We start from the raw sequence: 19,801 nt of genomic DNA, 5'->3' as shown, positions 1-19,801 counted from the left end.
CAAAAGTTGAAAATGTTAATTCTGTCAAATTTTGACAAAAGTTATGGCAGATCAAAACGGCTGCCTCCATGACTGTTCGTCAGCGACAGAGAGCTGTCATTAAATTTCTTGTTTTCGAATAAAAAACCTCGAGTAACATTTTCAAACACCTTGGGGAACGTTTATACAACTCATGCATTTTGTAGAGGCAGTGTTTTTAGTTAGGTTGAATGTCTTTTTCGTCATTTAGAAGAAAATGAGATGCAATCCAATACCTAATCTGACATCCCCTCAACCATGTATTTATCTGACAAACCTTCTAATGGCGCCCTCCAAGGAATGCCATCTCATTGAATAAAATAAAGACAGAAGCACTGATTAGATCTGGCAGAAGAACTACTTGTCATCAGATTGCAGGTGACCTTGAAATCAGTCATGGAATTGCCCATCAACTCGTCAAATCCTTGGATTTCTCAAAGGTCTGCGCTCGTTTGGGTACCCAGGCATTTGATCAAGAGCGGGAAAGGGTGTATAGATAGTATGCAGATGACGTCACTCAGGCCTTTGTTATTGTTTTTGCCATCCGCGTTTGTGAGTTGTTCTCACTAAACTGTATTAACCAGACTATAAAAGTTCATGGTTACAGAGAGTTTGTGTGTTGGTCCGTTATACTTCCGGATGGCAATGTTGTGAACTCCTTGGCCAAGCGCATTCTATCTATAGCTGCTCCGAGCTTTCCGGCTAAATGGGAGAGGTGACAGATATCTCAGTAGAATAATTACTGAATGTGATATACGAGTTCATCATACGAACATGAGTCTAAGAGGCAATCAATGGAATGGCAACATCTTTCCTCCCCAAAGACCGAAAACTTCAAAACTGAGAAATCACTGGGAAACGTATACGAACAGTGTTTAGAGGTGTAATCCTTGTTGATTTCCTACCGCTGAATGCCATTGTCAACTCTGTACGGCACATAATATAGACCATGAAGCAACAGAAAGCAAGAATTCTTCGAGTTTAGATCGGATTTGGAGACGGATCGATTACTATCTTTTCATGAAAATGCCCTTCCACTTCCACACACATGCCCAGGAAAAGGGAGGTAATCATAGAATTTTGATGGACATCATTGTCTCACCATCTCTATTCACCTAACTTGACAAATTCGGATTATTATCCCTTTGGTTCATTGCGCGGCTATGTGGTCTAGTGGTATGACACTCGCTTTTGGGTCGGAAGGTCCTGGGTTCGAGCCTCGCTCGGCGCATGGTTGAGTCCTTGGAAAAGATTCTTTACTCACATTCTCTCACCGTAGTCAGGTGTAAAATGAGTACCTGGCCAATAACAGTGTGTCTCTGTCGGAAAAAAATTGTAATATAGCCTAACAGGCGTTCTACAAGTTTTGTGTTTCTGTTGGCTATTAGGGACCCTTGTGAAACGCTTTGAGCACGTTTAGTGGATATTGCGCTATATAAAGGCTCAAGTTTATAAGAAGGGATCGAGGGGATGTTGCTTTAAAGATAACGAAGAAACCAAGACAGTAGTGAAAAATTGGCTCAAAGTTCAGCCTGCTAAGTTTTAGGAAGGACGGGATACACACCCTTGCAAAAAGGTGGACTGTGGCGCTCGAGAGAGGCGGAGACTATAGATAGTATGCGCTTGGCTAAGAAGCTCATAACATTGCCATCCGGAAGTATAACGGACCAACACACAAACTGTGTGTATCCATGAACGTTAAAAGTCAGGGTAATACAGTTCAGTGAGCATTACTCATAAACGCGGATGGCAAAAAACAATAACAAAGACCTGAGTGACGTCATCTTCGAACTATCTATATTAAGTAGCATTCTACTAAGTTAATACCAAGCTTTAATTTGGGGTATTGACTCGGTTTTAAAGTAATAAGCAGAGTCCCATTACTTCTTGACTCAGATTCGTATATTCACATCTTGTTTTTAAAATCTTATAGATAGTATGCAGATGACGTCAATCAGGCCTTTGTTATTGTTTTTGCCATCCGCGTTTGTGAGTTGTTCTCACTAAACTGTATTAACCAGACTATAGAAGTTCACGGTTACACAGAGTTTGTGTGTTGGTCCGTTATACTTCCGGATGGCAATGTTGTGAACTCCTTGGCCAAGCGCATTCTATCTATATTAAGTAGCATTCTACTAAGTTAATACCAAGCTTTAATTTGGGGTATTGACTCGGTTTTAAAGTAATAAGCAGAGTCCCATTACTTCTTGACTCAGATTCGTATATTCACATCTTGTTTTTAAAATCTTATTCTGTTCAAATCAGTAAAGAAAAGAAAACTGTCAAAAGAGTTTTAACTAATTTTGACTCATTAAAAAAAATTAAGAGATCGGGGTTTTGAGGGTGATGTCACCCATTCGAACTTTAACCACGCTTACGAAACGCCGTACTGCTGAACCACGGCAAATAAGGGTTTCCTACTCTTAATTTTAAATGAGAGCGACCTATATTACCTTTCCATGTGCTCGAGGTCATTGGTCACATTGAAATATGTGCTCAAAATGACCCGCATAGTGAAAAGTGTTCACAGTTTGAGAAATATCCAACATCACTATTGGTCCTTTTGCTCGGCTTGACACATGGGTATATTTACAACTTTCATAAACAAAGCAGCGTGTTAACATTTATTGAGAAATGTCCAATCGTTGTACAGCAACAAAACATGGGATCGATGACTATGTTGGACGAAAACATGAATATAGATCGCTCCCATTCGATACGATCGGTCCAAAATATTTAATTATTTAATGTGTTTCTCCGTGGCCTTCGTAAAGTTATGGCCTGATACTGACCAAAAAATGACGTCAAAATGCCAGTCATTTGCCACAAAAGAAAACAAATCGTGAGTTGTATTCAATAGTTCAGCCAATGAAACAACTTGTTTCCATGAGCTCTACTAACGACAACTCACGAGGCGGTGCAAAAACCAAATAATGACGTCAAACTGCCAGTCCTTTTGGATTTCAGTTTCAGGCTATAGATAGAATGCGCTTGGCCAAGGAGTTCACAACATTGCCATCCGGAAGTATAACGGACCAACACACAAACTCTGTGTAACCATGAACTTTTATAGCCTGGTTAATACAGTTTAGTGAGAACAACTCACAAACATGGATGGCAAAAACAATAACAAAGGCCTGAGTGACGTCATCTGCTTACTATCTATAACATAACGATGGCTACGGTTTCTCACGGAATCCGTCCTTTAGTTGTGTTCAACACAGTGAACACTTAACAGGACAGTACACCATGTAAACAATGTTTTATTTGGAGAGCCGTGATGGATTTTACAAGTGAAAAAAAAAATCACACAATTCATAATAACACAACAAACCACAGCAGTCAAGGGACTGAACTTGGTATAGATAGAACGAAGTTGACGTCACTCAGGTCTTTGTTACTGGGGGGAGGGGGGGTTGTTTGTTGGTTTGTTTTGGGGGGGTTTTTGGTGGGTTTATTTTTTTTTTTGCCATCCGCGTTTATGAGTAATTCTTACTAAACTGTATTAACCAGACTATTAACGTACATTTTACACATAGTTTTGTGTGTTGGTCCATTATACTTCCTGTTCCTATGTTGGGGCTTCTTAGCCAAGCGCATACTATCTATAAAGATAGAATGAAGTTGACGTCACTCGAATCTTTGTTATTGTTTTTTGCCATCCACGTTTATGATTAATTCTCACTTAACTGTATTAACCAGACTATAAAAGTTCATGGTTACACATAGTTTTGTGTGTTGGTCAGTTATACTTCCGGATGGCAATGGTGTGAGCTTCTTAGCCAAGCGCATACTTTCTATAAATGCTGTGCGTTGGCTAAGAAACTCACAACATCACCATCCGGAAATATAACTGACCAACACACAAAACTCTGTGTAACCTTGAAGGTTTATAGCCTGGTTAATACAGTTGAGTGAGAATTACTCATATAAATGGATGGCAAAAAAAAACAATAACATAGACATGAATGACGTCAACTTCGTCCTATCTATAGATAGTATGCAGATGACGTCACTCAGGCCTTTGTTATTGTTTTTGCCATCCGCGTTTGTGAGTTGTTCTCACTAAACTGTATGGACCAGACTATAAAAGTTCATGGTTACACAGAGTTTGTGTGTTGGTCCGTTATACTTCCGGATGGCAATGTTGTGAACTCCTTGGCCAAGCGCATTCTATCTATAAACGATAACCGTTTTAAAATAGTGTTGTGTGTTGATATGATTGAACTGGCGGGCAGAGCAGTCAGGTTTTGTATTCTATCTAAGCACATAGAACCACTTTGCCGACTGGACGAAACGTCCCAACACATCAAACTATGTGTATCCTCGAACGTTAAAAAAGGAACGAAATTGACGTCACTCAGTTCTTTGTTATAGTTTTTGGTGATTAATTATCACTAAATCATATTAATCATACTATTAGTTTTCAGGTTACGCATAATTACGTGCCTTGTAAATTACAAACACCGGCGGATGTTGTGAGTAGTTTACCTAAACGCATAGCATCAATTGCCATTTTGCGTTCCGCCGGTGAGTGTAACTTACTAACACACAAACTGTCTGTAACCTTAAACGTTTATAGTCTGATTGATAGAGTTTAGTTGAGAGAACGAATTATTAAAATGGCTGGTTAAAACCAATAACAAACAGCTGAGTGTTGTCAATTTCGTGGGCAGGGAGGTACATGCTATGTCTTCTATCCCCCCATACCCGTTTTCCAATTGTTTCCTGTCATTGTCTTGGAATGAGATTACTTAGTTTTGTCCTGATCCTTGGCTGGGAGGGAAACAGTCGAATGTATAGTTATAGTTTTGAGAGATGATATTTTTGTCTTGTAAATCATCTCTCTGTTATGCATTGTATTATGTTTAGTTTACATATTATATTATATGATTGGTAAACATTTGAGTGTATTCATCTTAGTTGGGACCTGTGCTTGTGTCTGGATGAGACTTTAAGGTGATCTCAAACTAAGTACTTGACGGTGTGCTCTTGGAATCTACATCTGTTCCCTATTTGAACCAGTTCCCCTTTGTCTTACCTTTTCTGTTGTGCTTTAATTGTAATTCTAGAACTTTTTACTATCCCATTTCCTTCCTTTTTACTGGCGCTGATATGACCTTAATGTGTTGCAAGCGCCGTAAAACCCTTAAAAACAAAAAAACAAACATCAATTTCGTTCCATCTATAACCCGATGTAAAAGAATTGATCACCAATCAGGCGGTGTAAATTTCATAAGGTAGTATGCGCTTGGCTAAGAAGTTCATAACATTGTCATCCGGAAGTATAACGGACAAACACACAAAACTATGTGTAATCATGAACTTTTAGCGTCTGGATAATACCGTTTAGTGAGTATTACTCATAAAGGTGGGTGGCAAAAACCAATAACAAAGTCCAGAGTGACGTCAGCTTCATTCTATCTATAAATTGTCAAAATAACACATTACACAAACACACGTGACAACAGTTGAGAATATTATGAAAACGTGAACAGTTTTCACGACATTGTGTATCTATCTACCGCACATGCGCAAACGAATCAACACATTCAACGATCCATTTGATTTTGTAAAAAGAGACCTTCCCTTCTGTCCAGTTGACCAGTGAATGACTTGAGAGAACGTTCGTCACGGAGAAACAAAAAAAGGTGTACTTACCACGACAAGAATATTTCCTATCGCTGCCATTTAGAAGGATCTTTGTCGCCCTAATATTTTACCTCAGGACAGCCTTGTGAGTTTACTGAATTTCTCCTTTTTGAGGTATTTTAATATTGATGACAATCACACAAATCTCTCAAAGTGATATGATATCGGGATCGGCCTCGTGTTTGAAATTGGGTTGTAACCTTATAATTTGATTTAGAAGGAATGTCGAAATGTCTTTACTTGAATAACCGTTTTATTTAGTAAAACCTTTTTTAAAAAACACATAATTTTACTATTTCTTATCTCAATTTGATTTTATTCATAACAAATTTGAGCTTCATAGAGAAGGAACGTAATTGACGCCACTCAGTTCATTATTTTACAGCCATTTTAATTTCTCAATAAATTCTATCAATCCAGACTATAGACGTCTAAGGTTACAGAGTTCTGTGTGTTGGTGCGTTATAGATAGAATGCGCTTGGCCAAGGAGTTCACAACATTGCCATCCGGAAGTATAACGGACCAACACACTCTGTAACCATGAACTTTTATAGTCTGGTTAATACAGTTTAGTGAGAACAACTCACAAATGTGGATGGCAAAAACAATAACAAAGGCCTGAGTGACGTCATCTGCATACTATCTATATCATGCTTGGGAATATTGTGAATATTTTCCTTAAACGCATAGCATCACTGTACCCGAATCGCTGTACATGGAGTCCCTAGCCAATATAGCAACGCATAACATGGACGAAACACGACTGTTACTGTAAGTGGCGGACGATTATGGAATTTCTCCCGCTTATCGGATGCTGTGAAATTACAGAAGTCCTTCCACTAGGCTTCCTATTATCCTTTGTAAAAAAATGTAGCAGCTCAGAATTATTTTTCTCCGACACCCATCCAATTTTAGGTTGAAATTCCACATAAATGCGCCACTCCCAATGACTAATATACTTATTACTTGCTCACCTGAGTTAAAGTGATATTTATCCAAAATATATTTTTAAAAAACAAATGTATCTATATTAAGCCGCGTTTTCAATTTTGATTTAGATTTGGTCAAGTTGCAGCGTATGGTCATCTTTGAAAGTTTTGCTGTCGCTTTAGGTATCCGAGATAAATTCTTTATCAACGCAGGAGATCAAGAATAACGCATTGTCAGTAAACAGCTCATGGCCCTGTGTGGGGTGTTTTGACCTCCCAGGGTGGGCGGAAGGGTCACTATTGCATTTTTATCCCCCTATAAAACGTTTAACCACGTTTAGTGAATATTGCGCTATATAAAATAAATATAAATTCCCTTTATTCATCCCTAAGGGCAATTTTTTTCTTTTGGATCTATTCCAAGGGAAGACTGGAATAACCCAGGCGTTAGCCGCAGTGCAGCGCCGCTAAGTGAGCTAAGGCTAGGTGACTTGTTCCAAGGCCACACAACGCTGTTGGTATTCGAACTCGGTAACTTTCGGGTACGAAGCAAAGACCGTACCGCTGAGCCACGCTTCTCTAATTTTTTTATTTTTTTTTGTTTCCCTTTCCATGTTCTGGATTGACATTTCGAGGTTTTTTAACTGGTCCTACCAATGATCCTTAGGTGAGAGGGAAGCAGTTGAATGCATGGATCCTTTTCTTTTTTTCCTTGTAAATCGTATGTTGTGCACTACGTTCGTTTTTAGATAAATCCATCATAGGGGAATCTTTTTCTTGTGCCTGGATGTGAATTTTAGGTATTGTCAAAAAGGCAGGCACATTGATGGATTGCTCGTGAAATCATTTTCCTATTTGAACCAGTCCCCTTCATCTTTTTTTCTCTCATCTTTTCTGGGCCTGAAATGATCTAAACGTGTCACAAGCAACGTAAAACCTCTGAAAACCACTAAAGTGCTGGTGACTTTTTTTTAGTCCCACTAATTATGCAATAAAATGGAAGTTGAGAAAAGTAACTCTCGGCTCTTTATTTTAGACCACCAGAAAGACGTATAACAATTTGTGAAATATCTTTTTTTTTTAATATAATTGTTTTTAAAAATAGCCTAATTACTTCCCTTGTGCAAAGATTTTGTCATTTTGGTGGGTATCTGGAGGAAAAATAACGAAAACGTCCCGAAATTGTTCTGTTGCTTTCAAGTGTCGAAAAAGACAGTTTAATGCTAATAATAATTCAGCTTTTAATTGTTGATTTGGCTCCTATTGTGTGATACGGTAAAATCTGGGATATCAAAAGTGACGGCAAAACTTTCAACAATGGCCGCAGGGCTGTATCTCAATTGAAAATCTATATTCATGAAATTACTGAAATAAGCCGTTTTTTTTCTATTCTGCGAGTCAGTATATTTACTATTATATATTGAAGTGACACCTGTGTGTGGAATTTCAGCCAGTTTCGTCTTTCTTATATTTGCTTTGGCAGGTAGAGCAGATGAGTATTTTACTTAACCGCAATCTCGGGTGGCATCTTTCGACCTCCGATGGTGGGCAGTATTCTCGTGTCTTCTATCTCCCTATATTTCCTTTCCATTGTCTCTGTCATTGTCTTGGTTTGTAAGGGCGGAAGGACTTCCGTAGTTTCACAGCACGCCTCGATAGGGGAGTTTTTTTTTATTTTTTAAAAAAGAGGGGGGGGGGAGGGGGGAGAAAGAAGACCCCTTGAACCCTACCTAAAGATATTATATGCTGGTGAAACAGTTTGCCATCATTTGCAATATCGAAACTGATGGGAAACACAGTAATAAGTCGTTAACGTTAACCGACTCAGCAAGTTGTTTTTGAAATTAGGAAAATCACACCACTTATAAAAATGAAACTTATCTTAAATATTAAATCTTAATATTTATTGAACATTGCAACTTATATTGAAAGTCCATGGTGGTGAATGGATTAAGTTTAAGTAATACCTATAATTAATTTAATAAAGTGCGGTGAAACTACGGAAGCCCTCCCGTAAGAGCCCTGGCTAGAACCCTTTGGTTGGGGAAGGAAGTCAAATGTATAGTATTAGTTCAGATCCATTAGACCCATGGAGCCGGAGTTTATCCCGGTTTCTATAGCGTGAACGGACAATAGCAATTGCTTGCTACCCTTTGGATAGGACGCTTGTGGACAGGGGTGGGAGGTTGGGTAGGAGAAAAAACTCCAATGCACCCGTGACCGATCTCGGTCCTTTGGGGTTTTTTTATAGTGAAGCGAGTGCTCTCCCAACCGATTTTAGGGACTCCCAGACCCGCTTGTATGTTTATTTTTAGTCTTTCGCAAATAAAAACGGATGTGAAAATTTTCAGAGAACTATCCTAGTTGTTTGGAGGTATGTGGGGCTATGTGGTCTAGTGGTATGACACTCGCTTTCGGATCGGAAGGTCCTGGGTTCGAGCCTCGCTCGACGCATAGTTGAGTCCTTGGAAAAGACTCTTTACTCACATTCTCTCACCGTACTCAGGTGTAAAATGAGTACCTGGCCGTTAACAGCGTTGTCTTTGTCCGAAAAATTGTAATATCGCCTAACAGGCGTCATGTCTCGCCCTACATGTTAAATGTTGCTGTTGACCAGGGACCCCTTGTAAAGCGCGTTGAGCACGTTAAGTGGATATTGCGCTATATAAAAACTCAATTTTTTAAATTTTCTTTTTATGTTTGACACTCGAGTTCATGGTTTGAGAGAAATATGGAACATATTCCGCCATGCAAGTGCTCATTAACTACAAATCATTCGTAAAACGACGAGAAAATTTTAGCTCAAAATATAAAACCCACAACAGAATCTTTGGTAAACTTGTTTTTGTACAGTTTGGTACGAAGAAAATATAATACTTTAGAATTATAACACCCGTGGAGCTAGAGTTTAGCCAGGTTTTTGAAACGTTAAATTGGCAATTTGCAATTGCTCGATGGCCTTTGGATAGGACGCTAGTTAGTCGCAAACTAATTTAAGAGTTTCAGCTACCCAATTTCTACAAGGGGACAGGGGAGGTAGAAAAGAAATCCCGACTGCATCCCAGATCAATCGGGTACATTTGTGTATCGAGTGAGTGCTGTATTGAGCTATCGATACCCCATGAGAAATGAAAAAAATATAAGATTATCTTAACGAGAAAGGGTTTTCCTCGTTGTGGAAATTGTACTGTTTAAGTATTAGTACAAGGGGAGTTTATGCATTTGGTACTTGTTTAGGTCCATCGATGTAGGTAGGATTAACGAGCAATTTTAACTTAAGCATCCACCCAGCAGTGATTGGGTAGCTGGGTCTGTGGATCTGGCGGAAAGTACTTTGAGATAGCTGGGTGGGGTTCCTGACCTCTCATAGCGGACTGGGAGGTCACTTATTGTCTTCTATCCCCCAATATGTTTTCCAGCTTGCTTTCTGTCTTTGTCTTGGAATCAGATTACTTGGTTTTGTTTTGGCTCTGGCTGGAATATTTGGCGATGAGGGAGTCAAATGTATAGTTATTGTTTTGGGAGATGATTTTTTTCCCTTGTAAATTGTTATAGGGCATTAAATATGGCGATGTGACGTTCAGTATGTTAATCCTCTCCTTACCAACTACAAGAAAACGATACAACCAACATTGTTCTCATTAAAATTTGTTTTGTATATCATTGTATTGTTTTTTTGTTATAGTTGTGAGAACGTAATGCTGTTATGTATAGCTCGCTTTGAAGAACAAAATTATCTATAGCATGTACTTATTCTTTTGAGTTTGCGTTTTTGAGTTTTAAAAATCTAAAAAATCACTTTTATATTGGGGTGGGGTATGAGAGAGAAATGGTCAGAAAGGCGAGAGTTAGTGCTACTGTTGAGAACGCCTGCAAAATGTCTTGTTCACATTCAGGGAATATTGGGCTTTATGAAAAAGCAGTGCATAACAGTATTTTCTTTTTTTCCCCTCAGAATTCCGTGAATCTACCTATTTCTACGATGGATGCAGAGGACTTGTTAAACGGTGCAGCCAGTGGCAATCCGTCGGAGAGCCGCTCAGCCAGCAAATCCCCGAGACGTCCTGGAGATCGTGGAAATGATCGAGCTTCCCATAATAGAACAAAGCGAAACGAGTCCTTGGAGAGCGTTTCCGGTTCATCAATGCCGGCATCACGATCTAGCCTTAATCGAGAAGAAATATGCGTCGGCCCTAAGACACGACGTTTTGGTGAGAGTTCGAGTCTTCAAGATAATTCTACAGCACGTCAGGGAATTGAAACTGTAATTGGGAATGGGGTAAGGAATTCTAATGCATCTCGTGGAGGCTGTCGTCGTCGGAATTCTTCGTCACACTTGAATGGTGTTCAGAGATTAAACGGTGTTGATAATCCAAATGGAGTCCATGCGAGAGGGATTCAATTTAATATGGCCGCCGCTATTCAAAATGGAAAAGGAAGTGGATATTTTGGATCGGCGAAAGATTTTCCTCCCCTTGTTGGGTCGTCGACGTCATTGCCAAGCACTCACAATGGACATTTAGGCCGTGGAGCAAATTGTAACAATGCGTTGCCTCCGTTCGATTACAGAAATCAGAGCGGAGCACCAATTCACTCGAATGGATCGTGTCAAAACCAGACACAATTTAGATGTCACAATTCCAACCATTTTGTACGTGCTACAGGATCAATTGAGTCAGCAAGGGTACGGAGACGAATGGAAGAAAATTACAGTAATGACTTTTGCCGCGCTTCTTTCAGGGATGCTAACAATGATGGATACACTTCGACCGATAGCTCCCACAGTGACAATTGCCGAGCTGTCAAGCAACACAGCAAAAAGAATAGCAAAGCCCAGAGAGGGCGAAGGGTAGACGGTAGACAGCCTAGAGTTCAACGCTCATCACAATGTCCCTGCAATGTTGTCAACAACCAGCCACAAAATATCTCACCAGCATTTGTTCCCACTACCTTTAACAATCATTCGTCCTCTGTTCTGCCTCCACATATAGCTCGTCTTCACAATAGTCAAGTTCTCTCACCAATACCACAATTTACAGTGCCACCACCGGTGTTGCCAAAACCTTGTTCAGCTTCAGGGCAAAATTCATCCTGCGTTAACGTTTACGCATCAGACATGTCAAATACAACCAATTCAGTCATGAGGGGCACCTCGTCATTGTACTCTAATACTTCTCGATCTGTTCACGGTTATGCTCCGACCCATGAAAGCTATTTGTCGAGTGATTATCCAAACAGCCACAAAACTGGTTCGATTATCCCAGTTGACAATGGCAGAACAAGCACATCGTGCAAGACTCCGCTGGTAACCCAGGTTTCGCGTTCCAACAATGTTAATGAATCGGTTCCAACGACAGCGTCTTCAAATCCAGAATCAGCGGATCGATACTCGGAAAATGTTTTGAAAGATGAAAACGAAAATATCCCCAAAACGCCACTTCAAAGGCAGCTGCAACAGGAAATGGCAAGGGCAGAGGCAACGAGATTGCCACTTTTCAAGGAAAAAGGACTTGACGCAAGAGCTTGTACATTTGAACCTCGTCAAATGGTGCCCGATTCCGAGGGTAACCTGTTCGTAATGACACGAGAGTTAAAGGGAAACTGCGTGTTTGGTCCTAAATTGTATACACGATCAGATGGAAAATACATCATATCCATACCGGACGTGGAGGGCAACTCTCAGGAGAGTGAATCTTTACAAGACACCCGCGTAACACCAACCAAAAGGCGTTCTAAACACGAGACCAGTGCACAAAACGCTCATCACCCTGTGCTTCCAACGCTACATGAATATCCTGAACAATACACGACCGATTCACAATTTGATCAGATTCCACACACGCCAAATGTAGCCGATAGCAATGTTATGGCTTTCATTGGCTATCCCCCCACACATTATCAAACTGAGACTACTCCAGCAGTCAATCCTCCAGCTATGGTCTCGCAAACTCCAAACCATATTGACAAAGGAAGCAATAACATGCTGTATCCTCAATATTTTACTTCATACCAGACCTGCACTGTCGATGACGGCCAAATTCAATCAGTGCCTCAGGCAGTACCTCAGAAAGTTCCACAAGAATATCCACAAAATGCCCAACAGTTTCAAAATGTTCCCCAAGATCCGAGTACTATACAAAATCATCAAATTTCTTACCAAACCGTTCAAAATCACTTCCAGAATCCTCAAAATACTAATCACGTCCCACAAAATTCTTACCAAATACCAAATACGCAGCACAGCAGGCCTGATATGGCACAACAAACTCATCAAAACATGCAACCAACAATTTCTCCCCACGGAGCATTCTTTGGACAAGTTGTATCCAATTCTCCGTATCTCAACCCCCAAACCATCGTCTCTAATCCAACCCCACATCCTCCAAATCCTCTACCAGCGACAAATATCCCGCCGCCGGTCTATCCAGCGTACAACTTAATTCCTGCTATGATTCCTAATTCTCATGTACCGCTTACTCCAACCAGCGCACCCCCGACCCCAAGGAGCGCACACCCAGTTACTCCAAATAGCGTTCCACCACAACCGCCACCACAGGGTCAACACATATTTGTATACGGAGGTCCAATGATTCCAGCTATCCCTAACGCCAATCCACCAGTCATGAACCTCCAAGCATGTTTGGCTACTGTGGAAACAGACAATCCAAATCCAATGGCAGCAATTGAACCTTCCACATTTTCTCAGAACGACCCCACGGATAAATCTGAAATAAATGAAAAATCGGAGATGGATAAGCTGGCCCGACAAATTTGTGAAAAATTCATCAAACTCAGTCGACGTTGTAGCACATTGGGAAAGAGCAAAACAGACGCCGAGTTGACGGATGAACTTTTGCGCAATGAACATATTAGAAAATTGTATCAAACAAGTTTTGCTGCAACCAATCATAACATTGTAAACGTAAACGAGAAAAGCAAAGACAAATCTCTAGATTCAAAAGAAGAGGAAAGTGATAAAAGTGAAAAAAGTGACTCGAGTGATGATTACTCCAACACGAAATAAATAGGTGAAATTGTATCTTGTTGAATAAAGAGAAAACATTTTAGCGCAGTTTGGACTTTGGAAACCTTATAAGACTTAAGAAGACTAACATTACTCAATTCTTTGTGATAATTCCTTTAAATATAGCATTACTGGCCTTTGTACTAAGTATTTTAAATAAAGTTTTAATATTTACTTTAGTGTTATTTAACAGTATAAATAGAATAACTATTTTAATTTATCATTTTTAATTATTTGTATTCTATACATGTTGATCATGTGATGTGAAATTTATTGAAATTGTACATTTTTAACTTATTTTACTTACATATTTTATTTATATTGAATAAAAACATGAAAAATGTTAGATGTGAATGATTTTAAAATCATTTTAAAATGAAAACAGTCAATGGGTCTCTGGGTGAGGTCTTTTGATCTCCCATGGTGGGAAGATCGCTCTATACGTCTCCTATCTCCTATGTTTTTAGAGTTGCTCTCTGTCTTTGTTTCGGAATGGGATCACTTGGATTTGTCCTGACCTTTGCCGAATTCCTTGGTTGAGAGGAAAAGTCTCATGTGTAGTATTATAGTTTTGGATGATTTTTCATCGTAAATCATTTGTAATGTATTATACTTTTTGTCAGAATATATTATTGGTTTGTAATCATTTATGTGTTCCCATTAGTGAGGATCTCAAAGTACACTGATAGTGTGCTCTTGGAATCTGTATGTTCCCTAGTTGAACCATTCCCTGTCTTACTTTTCTGGTGTGCTTTCAATTGTAAATCTCAAATTGAAAAAAATGTGAGCCGGCAAAGGAATAAGATAAAGATCTAAACAAGTGTGTATGAACGGTGCCGTTCTTGCTTTGTCTGTGTGGGGTTCCCATACTGGGCAGGGCGGGAGGTACTTGCTACGTCTTCTATCCCCCTTTACTCATTTCCAATTGCTATTGTCTACGTCTTGGAGTGAGATTGCTTGGTTTTGTCCTGACCTTGGCCGGAGTCTTTGGCTGGGAGGGAAAAAGTCGAATGTATAGTTATAGTTTTGGGAGATATTTTTTCCTTGTAAATCATCTCTCTGTTATGCTTTGTATTATGTTTAGTTTACATATTATATTATGATTTGTAAACATTTGAGTGTATTCCTCTTAGTGGGGATCTGTGCTTGTGTCTGGATGAGACTTTTAGGTGATCTCAAACTAAGTACTGCGATGGTGTGCTATTGGAACCTACATCTGTTCCCTATTTGAACCAATTCCCCTTTATCTCCTTTTCGTTTGTGCTTTAATTGTAATTCTAGAACGTTTTACTATCTCATTTCTCTCTTTTTACTGGCGCTGATATGACCTTGATGTGTTGCAAGCGCCGTAAAACCCTAAAAAACAAAAACATAGGTGATCTCAAATTAAGGACTTTGATGGTGTGCTCTTGGAATCTACACCTATTCCCTATTTGTATCATCCCCCTTTCTTACCTTTTCTTGGGTGCTTTAATTGTAATTTTAGAACTTTTTACTATCCCATATTCTTTTCTTACTGGCTCTGATATGACAATGTGTTGCAAGCGCCGTAAAACACTTAAAAACGCGGGTGGTTGGATGGGAGCATCACCCTTGAATCATATACCTATGATGTTCGCATGGGTGTACGATCCGATAGTGATGTCGTTTCTTCTCTTTACTAGCCTATCCTGCTTCTTTGGTTTGTGATTGTATTTTTGACAGGGGATATTTTTTTCCCTGTAAATCCTCTGCTTGTTTGTTCTTGGTTATTTATAATTTAGCTTATGATATCTTTAGGTTATGATTTTGATTGACACTTGTACTATTTTTGTTAGATTGCTGGTTTTTTTGTTTCAGCGGTCTCTCATATAACCTCAATTGTGTTGGAAGAGACCTAAAGCAACAAACAAAAAAAAACACTTAAAAACAAAAACAAAACTGGGTGGGGATCCTGACCTCCCATAGTGGGCAGGGAGGTACATACTGTCTTCTATCCTCTTATATGTTAACCAACATGCTTTGTCTTGTCATGGAAAACTGGGTGGGGATCCTGACCTCCCATAGTGGGCAGGGGGGGTACATACTGTCTTCTATCCCCTTATATCTGTTATCCAACATGCTTTCTGTCTTTGTCCGGCATGATATTACTTGGATTTGTCCTGGCCCTGGCCAGAGTCCTAGCTTGGAGGGAAACAGTCAAATGCATAGTTATTGTTTTGGGAGATATTTTTTTCCTTGTAAATCATCTCTCTGTTATGTATTATAATATTTGTTATTTTTAATGTATAATGTAAGCATTTGAGTGTGTTCCTCTTTGTTGGGTTTTGTGCTTGTGTCTGGATGAGACTTGTAGGTGATTTCAAACTAAGTACATTGGTGGTATGCTCTTGGAATCTACATCTGATCCCTATTTGTTCTCAGTTCCCCTTTGTCTTACTTTTTCTTGAATGCTTTAATTGTAATTCTAGAACTTTTTACTATCCCATTTTCTTCCTTTTTACTGGCGCTGATATAACCTAAATGTGTTGCAAGCGCCGTAAAACCCTTAAAAACAAAAAAACAAAAACAAGAACTTTTTGCTATCCCATTTTTTTCCTTTTTACTGGCGCTGATATGACCTTAATGTGTTGCAAGCGCCGTAAAACCCTTAAAAACAAACAAAACAAGACTTATAGGTGATCTCAAATTAAGTACATTGGCGGTATGCTCTTGGAATCTACATCTGATCCCAACTTGCTGCCAGTTCCCCTATGTCTTACTTTCTCTTGGGTGCTTTAATTGTAATTCTATAGCTTTTTACTATCCCATTTTCTTTTTTACTGGCGCTGATATAACCTAAATGTGTTGCAAGCGCCGTAAAACCCTTAAAAACAAACAAAACAAAACAAAAGCATTCTTGCTTTCTCTGAACCAACCTTTCATACACTTTAGACCAATTGTCTGGGTGGGGTTCCTGACCTCCCATAGTGAGCAGTTTTGTCTTCGTGTCAGATTGGGATTATTTGGTTTTGTCCTGACCCTGACCAGAGTCCTTGGTTGGAAGGTCAACAGTCGAATGTATAGTTAATAGTTTTTGGATATATTTTTTTCCATGGAAACCTCTGTTATGTACTGTTATTCTTTTATTTTTAACATATGATTTGTAAAAAAATTGAGTGTTATTCCTCTTAGTTGGATCTTGTGCTGGTGTCTGGTTGAGACTTTTAGGTGATCTCAAACTAAGTACTTTGATAGTTTGCTCTTGAACTCTACACTGCTCCCAATTTGAACCATTCCCCTTTGTCTTACTTTTTCCACAAATCCTTTTTATTGTACAACAAGAATGTCTTTACTAGCCAATTTTCTTCCTTTTTACTGGCGCTGATATATCCAAATGTGTCAGAAGCGCCGTAAAACCTTTAAAAACAGTCGACGGGGGGGAGGGGTGTCTTTAGGGTAAGATGGTTTCTGTCCCATATCGGTGGTAACGGTGATGTTAATCATTTAAGGGGAGGGAGTGACATTAAAAATTAGCTTTTGGTGGGATGTTGTCAAGTGACCATTTGTCTGCATAAAAAATTGCATGAGAACTTCATCAGTTTTTTTTCGACTCAAAAAAACGTATTTTGTGACCCATGGTATGGTCAAATCCTGCCCATTTTTAGTTTCAGTGGACTGATTTCATGAAAGAATATCAGTCTTTATAACTAAGTAAAGGCAAAAACATATCAATTAAAAGTAAAAACTCTCCTCTATATTCAACAACCAATCACTTTGTTCTTAATTATGTCATGTGGTCACAATCCAATCAGAGAGCGAGAGGAGAGTTTTTCCCTGAACTCGTTTACTTTGACTTTTAAATGCGTTTTTGCGGGTGGTTGGATGGGAGCATCACCCTTGAATCATATACCTATGATGTTCGCATGGGTGTACGATCCGATAGTGATGTCGTTTCTTCTTCTCTTTACTAGCCTATCCTGCTTCTTTGGTTTGTGATTGTATTTTTGACAGGGGATATTTTTTTTCTCTGTAAATCTTCTGCCTGTTTGTTCTTGGTTATTTATAATTTAGCTTATGATATCTTTAGGTTATGATTTTGATCTACATTTGTACTATTTTTGTTAGATTGCTTGTTTTTTTGTTTCAGCGGTCTCTCATATAACCTCAATTGTGTTGGAGGAGACCTAAAGCAACAAAAAAACAAAAAAAAAAGGCGTTTTTCTCAAAATTGCAATTTTCGTCACTAAAAACCTATCTCCTCCCTCAGTTTTCAACCAACCTTCTTCAAACTTTCTACAAATGAGTGTCATACAAATACGCAGGTCCTCTAGGAGCCGGATTTTTAAAATACATAATTTTTATGAGTAATTTCAAATTATGTAACTTTTTCAAGGGGAATAATCGAGTAATAACTTTGAACTTAATTTTTAAAGTTTCTAATTAACAAATTAAAATCGGACTTCTAGAGCCTCTTTATTTTCTTTTTTTCTACCTCTGGCCAAAATATTATGGCAATCGGTTGATAAACAAAAAAGCCCTTTGACTTTTTTAAGATGTGTTGTTTATTTTCCAATATGGCGTCGTTTCCATAGCAACGGGCAACTTTTTTCGAAAAAAATTATATGCAATCGTCCTTCCCAAACATATACATTATGACTGTGCATAGAAGTTTAGGATATTTCATCAAATCAAATAAAATCCTTTAGTGTCGCTCTCCCCCCCCCCCCCCCCTTAAGGGCAGCTGGATGGGGCCTTTGACCTCACAAGGCGGGGGGGGGGGGTTATTTGTTATTATACCAATGGTATAGATCACGCTTTCCTCTTGTCGATTGATTCTTTATATTATGTTGGAGCTTCAATCGCCGCCGCGAAATTTTTATTCTGTCTTCTGGAACTTTCCTACTAACATTTCTTGGGTTTTTTTCATAATGGGAGGGGATGTCACTTACTGTGTCTTCTATACCCCATCCATTTTCAAACTTAACTTTGGTCTTTCTTGGAATGTGATTACATGTTGTCCTTTCCCTTGTCGAAGTCTTTGGCTGAGAGGGAAACAGTTTGGTTAAAGTTTTGGTAGATATGTTTCCCTGGTAAATCATCTCTCTGTTCTGTATTGTTATATTTGTTGTTTTGAATGTATAATGTAAACAGTTGAGTGCATTCCACTCAGTGTGATTCCTATGCTTGTGTCGTGATGAGACTTTTTACGTGGTCTCAAACTATGCACAATAATAGTATGCTCTTGTAATCTACATCTACTAGGTGGGGTTCCTTACCTCCCATAGTGAACAGAGAGGTACACACGGTGTCATCTATCCCCTTATGTCTGTTTTCCAATTTGCTTTCTGTCTTTGTCTTGGAATGAGATTACTAAGTTTTGCCTTGGCATTGGCTGAAGTGCTAGACTGGGAGGGAAACAGTCATATGCAGCGGGTGGTTGGATGGGAGCATCACCCTTGAACCATATACCTATGATGTTCGCATGGGTGTACGATCCGATAGTGATGTCGTTTCTTCTTCTCTTTACTAGCCTATCCTGCTTCTTTGGTTTGTGATTGTATTTTTGACAGGGGATATTTTTTTTCTGTAAATCTTCTGTCTGTTTGTTCTTGGTTATTTATAATTTAGCTTATGATATCTTTAGGTTATGATTTTGATTTACATTTGTACTATTTTTTGTTAGATTGCTTGTTTTTTTGTTTCAGTGGTCTCTCATATAACCTCAATTGTGTTGGAAGAGACCTAAAGCAACAAAAAAAACAGTCATATGCAGAGTTATTGTCTTGGGAGATGATATTGTTTTCCTTGTAAATCATAACTCTGTTATTTATTGTTATATTTTTTTATTTTACTGTATAATGTAAGCATTTGAGTGTATTCCTCTTAGTGGGGACTTATGCTGGTGTCTGGATGAGACTTTTAGGTGATCTCAAAACTAAGTACACTGATAGTGTGCCTTTGGAATCTACATTTGTTTCCTATTTGAACCAATTCCCCTTTGTCTTTAATTGTAATTCTAGAACTTTTTACTATACCATGTTCTTCCTTTTTACTGGCGCTGATATGACCTTCATGTCTTGCAAGTGCCGTAAAATCCTTAAAAGCAAACAAACAAACAAGCAATCTACATCTGCCCTCTATTTGTACCATTCCCATTTAAATTTGTCTTACTTTTTTTGGTGATCAAATTGTAATTCTAGAATATTTTTTTTACTA

General features: G+C 38.8%; 1 protein-coding gene across 1 annotated transcript; it reads left to right on the top strand.

Annotated features, from left to right (window-relative positions):
* The first annotated feature begins 5,568 nt into the window (after positions 1-5,568).
* LOC144962500 (uncharacterized) lies at positions 5,569-13,965 on the top strand. Its single transcript, XM_078895497.1, has 2 exons — positions 5,569-5,755; positions 10,556-13,965. Exon 2 carries the CDS (start codon positions 10,583-10,585, stop codon positions 13,622-13,624), a length of 3,042 nt encoding a protein of 1,013 aa, XP_078751623.1. The 5' UTR covers positions 5,569-5,755; positions 10,556-10,582; the 3' UTR covers positions 13,625-13,965.
* Positions 13,966-19,801: the final 5,836 nt, after the last annotated feature.

This window comes from Berghia stephanieae, chromosome 1 (genome assembly GCF_034508935.2).
Source record: "Berghia stephanieae isolate SIO BIC M18660-M18661 chromosome 1, UCSD_Bste_1.3, whole genome shotgun sequence".
NCBI classification, from domain to species: Eukaryota; Metazoa; Mollusca; class Gastropoda; order Nudibranchia; family Aeolidiidae; genus Berghia; species Berghia stephanieae.
This window is presented reverse-complemented; position numbering and strand designations above follow the sequence as displayed.

What these genes read in the sequence shown, in the direction of transcription:
- LOC144962500 (XM_078895497.1), top strand. Translation starts at nt 10,583, where the DNA reads ATGGATGCAGAGGACTTGTTAAACGGTGCAGCCAGTGGCAATCCGTCG.